The sequence below is a fragment of the Leptonotus elevatus genome, chromosome 3 (assembly GCF_054856555.1).
Source record: "Leptonotus elevatus isolate MCC_2025b chromosome 3, RoL_Lele_1.0, whole genome shotgun sequence".
Lineage (NCBI taxonomy): Eukaryota > Metazoa > Chordata > Actinopteri > Syngnathiformes > Syngnathidae > Leptonotus > Leptonotus elevatus.
The window spans coordinates 26736457-26749664 of record NC_141241.1 but is presented as its reverse complement, the minus strand read 5'-3'; the positions used below and the strand labels follow the sequence as shown (position 1 = coordinate 26749664).

General features: G+C 38.4%; 2 protein-coding genes across 2 annotated transcripts; one reads left to right on the top strand and one right to left on the bottom strand.

The window, feature by feature from the left end:
* Positions 1 to 5360, bottom strand: psmd13 (proteasome 26S subunit, non-ATPase 13). The gene is made up of 13 exons (XM_086071157.1): positions 5145 to 5360; positions 4623 to 4701; positions 4191 to 4225; positions 4021 to 4076; positions 3884 to 3927; positions 3715 to 3801; positions 3020 to 3191; positions 2864 to 2943; positions 2651 to 2776; positions 1011 to 1073; positions 717 to 797; positions 422 to 538; positions 1 to 293 (listed from the first exon to the last, which is right to left on the bottom strand). Exons 1-13 carry the CDS (start codon positions 5243 to 5245, stop codon positions 186 to 188), a joined length of 1149 nt encoding a protein of 382 aa, XP_085927283.1. The 5' UTR covers positions 5246 to 5360; the 3' UTR covers positions 1 to 185.
* Positions 5361 to 5630: 270 nt separating this feature from the next.
* On the top strand, positions 5631 to 9420 carry sirt3 (sirtuin 3). Its single transcript, XM_086071158.1, is given in 7 exon segments — positions 5631 to 5719; positions 5795 to 5846; positions 7026 to 7205; positions 7304 to 7536; positions 7627 to 7931; positions 8671 to 8883; positions 9031 to 9420. Coding segments are annotated over 7 exon segments (1089 nt in total). The 5' UTR covers positions 5631 to 5640; the 3' UTR covers positions 9058 to 9420.
* The last annotated feature ends 3788 nt before the right edge of the window (positions 9421 to 13208 follow it).

Genomic DNA, 13208 nt, shown 5'->3' with positions numbered 1-13208 from the left:
TGACTTTTGTGGACATTTTATTCAGGTTATGGACAAAGTTTGTCCATACTGTGATAATATAACAAGAACGTTTCTTTTGTAAAACACAACAGTTATTTTTGAAAAGTGCCAGTAAACTAAAGGATGCAGTCCAATAGAAAAAACTAAACATAATAGGCTTTACTGGTCATAGAAGGATGTTGGCATTAATTCAGGAGGTCGTGGAGGATGTCATGGGCTTCTTGTTCCACGAGCATGGCCATGTTTTTAACGTCCCCGCACCAGAAGTCCAAACGCTCCTTCATACTTTTGATCTGAATTGGGGAATAATGAGAGTGTGAGACGAGTATAAGGACTTTACCAACAAATCTACAATTCATGGCTCTGAACAGAACCAAGTAAAAAGAGAAAAACAACAACTGTGGAGCAACGCAAGTCTCACCTGCTGCAAGTCCAACACTCTAGGCTGTACCCATGTCATCTGCACTTTCTTGTCCACCTCATCAATGTTGCCTTTAATGAGGCCAACGGACAGAGCCTTCATTACCAGAAGTTCCACCTGCACACAAATCATGCACGACATATTTGAAGAGCTGCAATGCTTTTCTCTTAGAAACAGGACTGGAATGTGCAGTTCTGTTTGACTTAGAATCTCAGAAAACATCCATTTGCCTCTCACACCCGTGTACAACCAACCACTCTACACAGATCTACAATATTATCATTATTCCACAAACCTCATTGACAGGGATTTTGGCACTCTCAGCAATTTCTGTGAAGGTCAGCTGGCGGTGGTTTGCTGGACGTGTGAAGGTCATCTGCAAATACAAACGAGAAAAGATTATGAGGCAGTCGGTGTGTGGATGCTGTGACCTGCAAACTTTGTAAACCAAATGGGGCGTTCCACTGCATTGCTCTTTGTCAGAGTAACACAATATGTGAATTGGGATTTGAACAAGTCAGTTTGCTTTATTGATCTGGTGCTGATTCTGATGCACTTGCACTAGAACCTGAGAGTACATGCGTCTCACCTCCATCACACAGAGGAGCTGGATCTTCTGCATCAGTTTGGCTTCGTGCGCTGCAAGGTCAGGCTAAAATCAAGAGAAGTGAGAGGGAAACATTCAGGTTGATGCATCTAATTGGGGAACATAAAAGTGAGTTCAACATGGCGCTCAAGCCTTGCCTTTATTATAAATTGCCAAAGACATGAGGAAACACACAGACGTTTACTATGTACAGTAGGGCTGATTTATTTATTTATTTATTTTTTTCGTCAATATTGCAACTTCAATATAATATGCTATTTCTGTCTCAGCTTACTCTAAAATATAGGAAAATTAACTTTATGAGTTAATATGACAGAGATGTAATGAATTTGAAAGTTCCTCAAGAGTAAAGTAACCACTATGACAACTTCACAAGTGTGATTGTAAACATAAGTCAGTAAGTCACAAGTTAAATTTCATTAATAAAGCAAACACATCTGTGACTTTATCACTTCAGCTTTTCATGTAACAATGACTTGAAAACATGTAGACTACACTTTTTAAACACTGAACTTATCAAGACACAATATGAAGAAATAAACAACTACAATAAACATGCACTTGTATATGAAAAATCAATTCTACTGAACTGATTGAAACGAAACTGCCCCCACCCCCAAAAAAACAAAAAATTGCAGCCTTTGCGATTTGAAAATTGGAATCTGGTGGGTGTAGGTGGGGGGCGGGTGGCTGTGGGCCGGTGGGGTGCCTGGCGGGCCTGCCGTGCCCCGTTCTGCTGTGTTGGGCTGGGGGCGCGGGCCGTGTTGGGGTGGAGGGCGCTCCTGGATTTGCTCTCCGGCCGGTGGCCCCTGCGGTGGCCCCTGCGGTGGCCTGGGGGGCCCTAGGGGGGCTGTGCTTGCTCTGTCCTGGCCGGGGTCGACGGCTCCCCTCTTTGGTGGAGGTTTTCATGCATGCCAGATCCACCACACTAGCATCTATCGAAATTCAAACACAATCTGCTTCTTCCTCTGGTCGTTGAATCGGTGGAGGCTGATGTCTGTGGATCTCACTCTGCTTCATCTATTCTTCCTTCCTTCCTTTCCTCAGTCTTTCATTTGGTCTCTTGGGGTCTCCCTAATTGGTTGGAATTTAGATGTTTCTGGGGTTGGTGAAAGATTGTGGTTGGTAACCCGGTGGTTAGTAGGTGAGTTCTGGTCGGTGCTGGATTTCACTTTTCTTTCTTTTCTTTGAGCCTTCCTCGGGTCTCCTGACAACTCCACGACTAGCGAGATTCTGAAGTATTCGGTTTAGGTGAACGGGATGGGATTTTTAATAGGTTTTAGTGAATTAATGAGCACACACACACACCCATACAAAAAAAGAAAAGAAAAAAAGAGCGCAATGATGATGACATGTCAAATTGGTAAGATTACCGAATAAACAATACTGAGCTCTCTCAGAGAAGAAATAAATAAAAATAAAAAAAGAACTGCAATCTACTACATTGTGATGTTGATTTGAATTTGATTAATTGTTCAGCCCCAATAAATAGAATGAAACAATACGATACAACAATTCTTCAACATAACTGCATTTAGGAGATTTTATCGTTTTGGAATACACCTTGTTAAAGTTATCGGATGTCTTTATACATGTGGATGAATGGCATAAATTTAACCAACCTGTTGGCCCCATGCAGACTTGAAGCCTTGGAATTTTTCTACATTGCCTCCATTGAACGCATACAGTGTGTCGATGAGCCACTGCTTGTCTGTGTTTCTCAGGGACTCCAGTACAGGGTGCATCAACTACAACAATAAGCAGCATACAGTCAATACCACTATGCACTGATATTCTTAAAACTACATAAGTGAAAGATTTAGAGTGAAGCCGACCAGTTCGCCGAAGTTGTACACGCCTTCTCCTAAAAGACCGGCTAGTCCCAATGTGAAGGCTCTTTCTTGCTTCTCTGTCTCTGTGAAGTCAACAACACCAATTGTTTATTTCGTCAACCAACTTCCAGTTTGTACTCCTTTCATGCAGAAGCTAACCTGGAAGGTCTTTAATGTCCACACAACCGAGGTATCTCAGAGCATCCTTGTAATAGGCGGCGTGGTTCCCAATGATGCGATAATATTTGCTTGAGAGGTCATAAAACCTGCCATGCACCGATGTGACACCTGGTAGATTGTTCAACATTTCCTCAACCTCCTCAATTAGTTTCTAGGGGAAAAACAGAGGCAATGAAATGCAGGAATTTACAACTGGTTCTTATTACCGTCCACATAAGAAATACAAAATATTTTAATCATTTTGCCTTTTTTCATTAAGATTAATATGCTTATTTTTTTACCCAAAATGTTTAATCTCAGTAAACGGGGAAGATGCCACAAAACATTTGGCAATAAAATTGAACACATAATATTTCTCTGCATTAATAAGATAGTAAACAATGTTAAGTCTGGATTATAGGGCATAACAAAAGTAGTAAATTTGACACCAATGTCTGAGTCTACTGTAACTATATACACAGTATTATATGGATATTGCAGGTGTCATGTAGATTAAAAAAAAGAAAAGAAAAATAAGTGAAAGTAAGGTTGGTGAGGTTACGAGAACACAATTGCACTGCTTGTGCTTTGTTGGACTGTTATCATTTATGCGCCATCAATAAATCACCAGACATCCAATATCTGTTACCAAGAGTCAAAAAATCAGCATCTAATGTATTTGGAGCTCCTTTCACCTTTGTTGCTGGAAGATCATTGATTTCTAGTTTGAGACTGCCGATGGACGTCTTGCAGAGAATGGCGGCTTCATCACTGCTTTTCACCTGGACCAGATGAAAGAATGCCACTTTGTCCAAATTGTGTTGTTTACGTAATATTTAGTTGTGGCTGTATGAATGAACCTACTTTTTCCTTGGTCTTCTCAAGAAAAGTGATGGCATCTTTGGGATCTGTAAACAAACATTTTATTAACCTTCATAAAATAAAATTCCAATCAAATTATTTTGTAGAAAATATTGTTTTCTACATCACCCAGGTCTTACCCGTCATCTGTCTGGTAACATAGAGAATGATCTCCATAAGGGACAAAGGATTGATTCTGCAAAGGGATAAAAACTATTAAATGCAAGCTCAAGAGAAGTATAAATGAATATATTAGCAGGCTGAAGGACTGTCACTCCTTGGTAGTCTTTTTAGTTATTTTTTTCATTACCTGTGTTCGAAGTCACTGATGAAGTTTTCATAGAGCTGCAAAACAAACAGAGGACCGATAAAATTACAAGTATAAGTATATATTTTAAATAAAAACATTTCTCATGAGCAAATACTTGGGACTTGTTAAGATCCCAGTTTCTTCATTTTCTCCAGTTTCACAAAAACAGCCCTTCATGGCTGCCACATACACACAACACTTTCTTACTTATGAAGGACTAATACAATTTTATTTAAATGCATCATCAACCCAGATTTTAAATTATGTCATCATGGCTTTTTTCTTTGCATTAATCACAATATTGTGCAATATGTTACGTGAACAATTCATCCAGAAAATAAAGCATTCTAAATTACACTCCCTTATTAGCCAAATTAAATTATTGTAGCAATAATATATGGAGAGCAACGTGTGTCCCAATTAAGCATTTACCTGTATAAGGCCATCTCCGTTTTTGAAACAAGGGTCTTTAACGAAGTCTGTCAATCTCAGGGTCAGCTGATGCCACAACCTATTATATGAACCAACACGGTAGCATTTAGTAAACACGCTTAAGACATGAGTGGCAAAAATGTGTTTCATTCTCCACACCAACATGGACACGTAGTTATGCTGTAATACGTTATGAGAACGAATTAACAGTAAGTGAGTAGTTTTTTAGTTTTGAATTTCCCACCATGTCTACATTTGTACTACAGAATATTTTGTAGGTCACTATTAGTGTCTTGTATATACGACAACGAAATAATTATTATTAACTTAGTCTTTCCTATAAGGAGACCGTTGGTTGAGTCGTTCTTTTCGGAGAAGTAATTATTTCTTTGGCTTGAATGTGAGCTAAGATTACTCACAGAATTGTGCTAATGCTAGGTCGGCGCATGACTCAGCGAGCAATTCAATAGGACGAGGTTGCTAACACTAGCGAGTGCTAACTTAAGTTGGCAACATTTGTACCTTTTGTTGTGCAAATCCTCCAGTTTGTGCCACTCCGTCGCCATCTCCGGTGTTGAGCTGTTGCTCTGCTGCTGTTTGAGGTACCCGGTAACATCTCTCATGGTGGCGACACAATGATATTAAACTAAACTCGTGCTGATCTTCGTGGATGGTTTTCGGCTAACGTCAAGTAGCTTGTAGTGTTGTTGGTTTGCTCTGCTGCTGGGCTTGACGCAAGGAATTATGGGAATTAATGCTGCGTTCAGCCTTACGACGCCAAATGATTATTACTGTGTTAAAAAATATATATATAAATACAAATTTCTGAAGTAAATATATGATATTTATAAAAATTATTACAGTTACTGTAATACTGTACATTGATGACGGTATTTCACGTCACACAATAACACGGAACTTCACCGACAGGTTTAGGTCGATTTCACGTCGTTCGTCGAGCTGTCAAACTGTGGAGACTTCGTGCTAATTTTGTTTTGGTTAATAATTTATATTTATTATGGCTTATTCGATGAGCTCCAGATTTTCCTTACATCGCCTTTGTTTTTCAAGAATAAGCAGGACTGTCCCTGCTAGCGGTCAGTGTGCAGACACAACTGATCTCTGTGAAATTTACAGTGCATTATACTAAAAACAAATGTCATGTTTTATAGATCGTGGTCAAAGAAGTGTGTGTCCGTGTCACGGTGATACACCTTTTCCTGGGTAGGTAACACTATTCGCTAACAGATTTGAACATAATGCCAGAGTATACGAATACTTGTTTTCATATAATTTAAGTGGAATTTCAGAGAAAACCACGGTTGCACATGTGATCCAGATAATGTTATTTATTTTTAAGAATGCTCTTGTGTCATATCACATTCAATATTTTATTGCAGTGTGGGAAAAGTGGTATTCGTTTGCGTGCTTTAGGACTACCAACCAGGGATGGGACATTGTGATTTCCCAGGAATGTTATAGAAGTGATCATCTGAAAATGTAAAAACGTGCAGATATTTTTTACAAGAAAAGTGTTGCAACATTATCTGTTTCTTGTTATATTATGTATCAAACTGAAAGCCCTTTGCATTAATCAGTACCCAAGCAGTAGCTAACAGTTGGTGACCCCTGATGTACAGTAATATTATAGACAAATATTCAGATTGTATTTTTCTATGTGAAACCTCCACGGATAGAACCAGATTCATGTTTGACATCATCTAGTCTCCTTTCTTAAGCCCCATTATTTAGGCCACTCTGGTCCCACTTTTGCAAAATAACACAAAAAGCAGAATAAGAAAAGTGAATCCTTTGATGCTCATTGAAATCAAGTGTCAAGTGTGTAATTTTGCTGATGTCTCTTGTGATGTCATGCATATATAGTACGGTGGTTTGAAGTTTGTGCAACTTTAGAGGCATGTTACTGAAATGTTCATTCAAATTCAGAATTTATTCTGATTTATGCCAAAGATTTTTGTATTATTTCTTCAAGTGTTATGTCATGCAGTTTTTGTGTCAGTGATGTTTTATGACGGCTTGTTTACTGCACTGAAAACAAAAGACTTAACATAAAACACAACAAATGCACACTTTTTAACATTTTCCTCCAGTCAAGTGAAAGACCACTTTATCTTAGGAAGGTGAAAACAAATCTCTGGATTCTTTAGTTGTTTTGCTATATAATTAATGACACAGTAACTATTGGCACCTGGCCTTTTCACTGAAATTCGCTGAAAATTAGAGATCGACTAGTGATCTGGCAAACTCCTAATCCCTCCCATAATCAATTTAGCAGCTCAAACGGCAAACTTTGTTAGCCCATGCATATTCTTTTAATGACCTCAGGGACTTTGTATTAAGTGGTTCAATTAGGTAGAGCACTCATTCTTTTAATTTCCCCAGACAAACAAACTTGCCTTGGAGGAATGCAACTAAGGGACTTTTCTCCCGGAATGGTGGGGCAGCTGTCCAGCAGCAGACCTTGAAAGACATTGCTAGGGACATGCTGGAGCAGAAATACAAGAGAGTGGTGGTGATGGCAGGAGCGGGGATTAGCACTCCCAGTGGCATCCCTGATTTCAGGTAAAAGTGTTCCCCAGGGTTTCTTGTCCACATGTTTTTTGTTTTTACACTATCGGGTTTATTTTGGGTTCTTTGATGAGTGGTCATTTCCTCTGCAGGTCGCCCGGAAGCGGTCTCTATGACAATCTGCAGCAGTATAACCTGCCTTATGCTGAGGCTATTTTTGAGATTGCCTTTTTTCATCACAACCCTAAACCATTCTTTACCCTGGCCAAAGAGTTGTATCCAGGAAATTACCAGCCTAATCCTGCGCACTATTTCGTGCGGCTGCTTCACAGGAAGGGTCTGCTTCTCAGAATGTACACGCAGAATATTGACGGCTTGGAAAGATGTATGTATTTTTTAATCTTTTGCCATATCCGACTTTCTCCTTTACTAAAGAAGTGATTCTGTTACAAGCTGTTGCTGCATTCCCCTTCAGTGGCCGGGATTCCTCCCGAGATGCTCGTGGAGGCCCACGGTACGTTTGCTACGGCCACATGTACTGTTTGCCGAAGGAAATATTTTGATCTCAGTCAATTTCTTCAATTTCCGTGCAAAATAAATCTTAATGCTTTTCACTAGCCAGACTTGATGAGCGGAACGATTCCCAAATGCCCGACCTGTAAGGGCGTTGTAAAGCCGGACATAATATTTTTTGGAGAGGAGCTGCCACTTCATTTCTTTAAATACCTCACAGACTTTCCCCTTGCAGATCTCCTGATCATCATGGGCACATCACTGGAGGTGAGATCTGTGTTCCAATTTCAAAATGAGATGCAAGCCGTTACTGTTATTCACAAAGTATCTTTCAATTGTGATGATGTATTTTATGCATCAGGAGGACAAAAACCAAATATATGTCGTTGTACCGTACTTTCCAGAAATCCAAAATTCTGCATTGAATTGAGAAAGACTCCCAAATTCCAATTCAATTCTTCAATTTGAATTTGAATTGAGGTGACAAAAAGCAGGCAGAATTGCAGGAAGTAGAAATGAAGGTCAAAGAAATTCATTGTGATTTAAAAAAAAAAGAAGAAGAAGTGTATTTAACAATGAAGCCTACAGTACAAGCCTATTCACAACATGAATTTCATAAAAATATTGTTTTAAGGACTTACACTAATACTTAATTATAGTAATTCGTAAAGTTTATTAACATTAAAAGCCTATCCAGATCATAAAACAGATCATTACAATTGAAAAGCGTTTGGAAATATTTGTCAATGGGGGAGTGGGTGTGGCGAGTGTGTTGTGGATGACGGATGACGTGGTGATTCGTCAACGAGGGTTTTGGGGATTGGGCAACGGATAGTAATTGCTGGATGTCGGCACCCACCCGTCAGTGCTTCTGGGTTACATTTCTAAACAAATGAATGTATGTTATTTCACTGAATTTAGTTAATAACTGTGAAATTAGCAATGAAAAATACATTTGGGGTAAAATGTGAATTCTCCATACTGTTGTTCATTCTCCTCCCTGAAGGTGGAGCCCTTTGCCAGTTTGGCTGGAGCTGTGCGAGCCTCTGTTCCTCGCCTGCTAATCAACAGAGACTTAGTGGGTCCATTTGCAATGAATAACAGTCGGCCATGTGACGTTGTGCTGCTGGGTGATGTAGTGAATGGCATCCAAACTTTTGCCCATGCCCTCGGTTGGACTCAGGAACTGGATGCTCTGATGTCAGCTGCTGCTGAGAAAGTGAGTTCCCATCCGTCTGGCTGCAGAACGTAATCTCCGCAAGGGACAAAAGATTGGTTCTGAAAAGGGATAAGAACAATGATTTGGAAGCTCTAGAGACAGAGGATTAATAAACCTTAACTGGCAAATACATCTTTTTATCTGCAGAGTGCAACAAAGACAAACGAAGAATGATGAGTAACGTAACATTTAGAGGATCAACACTTCTCCAGAAGATCAAGAAGATCATATGGAGCACTTGAATTGAGTTCACGACAATAATACAGTATTGTTCTGCTATGAACCGCACAGGAGAGCTCCGAGTCCTCACAGCACTACATCTGTTTAATGGACTGCAGGAAATTGTTAACAAACTACACATTATTGCTGGGCTGTTAGACAGCATTACAGATGAGAAAAATTACCAAATGTGTTTAATGTGTGTGTGTGTGTGTGTGAGCACACATACATACACAAACAAACTTTTTGAGGGGTATTTTTCATTTATATGTATTACATAACACAGATATTTAAAAAAAAAAAAAAAAAAAAAAAAAGTATAAAAGCAGAAATGAACTGTGATCAAGTTGATTGCTGTTAATGTACTTTTCATGTTATGTAATGCAATTAAAATAAAAGTAAAAAAATAAATAAGTCCAAGTCCATTTTGTTACTCACAAAGGGGTGCTGCTTTATTGCAGAACCATACACACTGTCTATGTAATGTTCAATGTTGAAGAGTTGCTTTATCAATGGAATGGAATGGAAATCAAATATTATTGTCATTGCGGATGTTACAGGTGCAAAGCAATGAAATTCATGCAACAGTTTCAATCTGTCCAAGAAAATACGAGACAATAACCCCAACAGAAGGAGAAAGAAAGAGAAGGTTGACGGGTTGCCAGACAGCGACTCCAATTTTCATAGATGAAAGAGAAAACAAAGGGAAGGTGGAGGAGAAAAAAGTAACTCTCAACCATTTATTATGTCTGCACAATATGGCCAATTTTCAGACTAGCACTTTCTTTACCTACAGACATGTACGCAACCATCGGGACAACCTCGTGAGTACGTGCCAAGGGACATCATCTTGACAGTTTTGGCATGGGGCCAGGGAAACGCACGTTTTGGCTTTAAAACTGTGCAAATGGCAAATTATGTCATAGGAAAGAAGGGGGTAAATGCAGCACTCATCCGGGACAATTGACAATCAAATTTATTACTGGTTTGTGCCTGGAAACGTGGAGTTTGGTTGAATTATCCTGAATGTTTTGGCCACAGCATCATTTTGAATTGTGAAAGTCACATTATGGCTTAGGATACACGTGACCTTTTGACCTATATTTTCATAACCACTGAAGTGACCGGCATCTAATTCATACCAAAGGTTAGGTAAGACCTTACACACTAAGGTTGCCCAGATATTGAAAAATAAGTATTTGATGCAGTGAATTAAATTTCCCCCAACCCCTAATTTCTAATACAATTCAAGTGGCTTCATATCACACATATTTGGCTCAAATCAAAATTTTGTACCACATTATTTGATGTTATTTTTCTGATGCAATAGGCTTGTAGAGATAACAAGATACCAAAAAAAAGTCCAGGTGTAGGAGAGAGGGGGCAGTGGAATGCATGTGGACCCCTAGTAGCCTATGGAAGAACTAGTTAGACCTGGTTTTACCGAATCTAAGAGCTCTACATTTTGTGACCAAATTTCCGATGTGCTGATGGGCAGCTTGGTGCATCGGAACGCCCCGGGAGGCATAGCGCGCTTACCAAATACTCAAACATGCTAGGCTACACTTGCTCCGGCATGAAAATTAAGAAGTGCCCATTTATAGGCCGAGCGCAGTCTATTTTCTGCTACCAAATTGCCAGCTGTGCTACGGGTATACAGCTGTGTCCACCGCAAGGCCCAGACAGCCGCAATACGGCCCCTAAAAGTGCAGACTACTCTTGCAGCACCACGGAAATTGAGATGCATCGCTTTTAGGCCGTGCATGTGCGCACTTGTCTACGACAATTAGGCCCTTTATGTTTTGCTGTTGTTACAATTTAGGGTTTAAGTAAATCCTTTTTTCATTGTTTGGATTTTTTTTTGTTAGACATTTGTGGAATTTCAAATGTTTCATTCAGTTCAATAAATAAAAAAAACTTTATATGATTGAGGTTCATTTATTAACTAGCCATCCATCCATCCATCCATTATCTACACTGCTTGTTATTATTATAATATTTTTTTTGCCATTTGGTTGGGGAAATCACCCCCAAGATGAATTAATGAGCTGAATGTTTTTGAATTTCAATATGAAACGGTGTAATGTTTAATTTGCCATTGGGAATGAATGGGGCATGTTTAGGTGAAGAACATGGATTTGTGGGAAATCCGTGAATTTTAAGGGCTTTTTCAATCAGTGATCAGTTTGCAGAGATGACCACTTGCACACTCGAATGAAATCCATTACTAGAGCTGTGTTAATCATTTAGCCATTAAAACTAATGCCTAGTTTTGATTGACACAATATATTCATTATTGTGTTTGTAGTGGTATATAACTGTATCATAATGGGAGCTATGTCTAATATTTTGAACTCCGTCTCATGTTGAGGACCCCACTGGAGTAGTTAGGAACACCACTTAGTTCTGAACCACTGAAAACTACAACCAGATTGGATATTCACCAAAATTGAGATCTACCCATTTCTTGTGTATTCAAAAAGCTACATTTTGAGTGACCCTGATGAATATATCTGGACTGATCATCTGTCAGTGATGTTAATATGTTATTAATGGAAAGATGGTGACCGAAATAACTTGACACTGACAAACGTAAAGAGAGAACAGAATTCCACAATAAAGGCCTCCTCTGACCAGGGAAATTGATTCAAATCCTACTTACAATTTAATCAATCCTGCTTCTAGAACTACACTTCCAATTTCGTAGCACTGATAACAACGTCAAGAGGATCACTGTATATCAACATCAATGTCCTTATGCCATGTGAGCCACAATCATGAGAAAAGTTTTAAAGAGCTATCTTAGCATTTGAGAATGTTTTGGGCTTGAAGCCATCTTCCTTGGCAGACGTCTTTTTTTATAATTATCCACAGAAGAGAAGACAGAAAAGCTCTTTAAGACAAGCTTTCAAACGGCATGCCATTTGTAACTGTCTTAACTCATGGTGTTTTTCAGTTTTCACAGGAAAAAAAAAACATGTTACCATTTGACAATGTCAGTGATGTGCAGCGAGATTTGTGACTGGTGAAGCGCTGACTTCTCTGGAGTTAGAAATTCTGAACACAACATACAAGATATAAATATAAATCTATATTAAAATTTTGATGTTCATTGAAACTAAATTTCTTTTTAAAGATTTTAATTATGCTTCAATCAATTCCACGCTGTTCAACAATGTGATAGCAAGAAATACAAAAAAAGCCCTTTAATATAAGGCCAAGTTCATTGTTGCTGCTGTTTTTTTTCTGATGTCTCTCTTTTTTTTTTTAAAGGAATACTTGACTTATTTAGCCATTTTCAGCAGTAAGAAATAATATTTTGTCTATAATTGTGGTAACTTTAATTTAAACGTTATTTTTTTAAATGCACAATTAATACCTTAAAAACACATTTTGCCACTTGCTGTCGACTGAAGATGACATCATGCATGCTCAGGAAACGGGTAACGACCAATCATGGCCCAGTTTGCTAACATCACATGACCAAACCTAGAAAACAGGTGAGCCGTGATTGGTCGTTACCTTTTTCCTGAGCACCTGTGATTATGTCTTTTTTTTTTTGTCAACAGCAAATGGCAAAATGTATTTTTAAAGGTATTAATTGTACATGAAAAATAATGACGTTATCATATTAATTATAGACAAAATATTAACTTTTTAGTTTAACTGCTGAAAATGGCTAAATGAGACAAGTATCGCTCTAAAGTAAAAAGGCATTTGGACTTTCCTTTATATAATTTGATAATTATTATTATTAATATCTATCTATCTATCTATCTATCTATCTATCTATCTATCTATCTATCTATCTATCTATCTATCTATCTATCTATCTATCTATCTATCTATCTATCTATCTATCTAATTGTTATTATGAATAATTATTTATAATTTTATAAAGAATTTGACGGGTTGGTGAAGGATTAATTTTTTGGAGCCAAACACAGTTAACTCAGTACAAGTGAATGGAAGAAATCACCCGGGACTTGCTGTTCAAAATGGCAGCTCAGTCTGCACCACGGATTTATATACTGTTTGAATGGAGGCAGCCATCGTATGTTGCCACTTTTACTAACAACTTATGTTATTTTTTTCCACTGAAAACA

What these genes read in the sequence shown, in the direction of transcription:
- psmd13 (XM_086071157.1), bottom strand. Translation starts at nt 5,245, where the DNA reads ATGAGAGATGTTACCGGGTACCTCAAACAGCAGCAGAGCAACAGCTCA. An exon ending in ACGGAGATGGCCTTATACAG is followed by an intron (nt 4,226 to 4,622) that starts GTAAATGCTTAA and finishes TTTGTTTTGCAG; the next exon opens with CTCTATGAAAACTTCATCAG. An exon ending in AGCTCCTCTGTGTGATGGAG is followed by an intron (nt 798 to 1,010) that starts GTGAGACGCATG and finishes TTGTATTTGCAG; the next exon opens with ATGACCTTCACACGTCCAGC.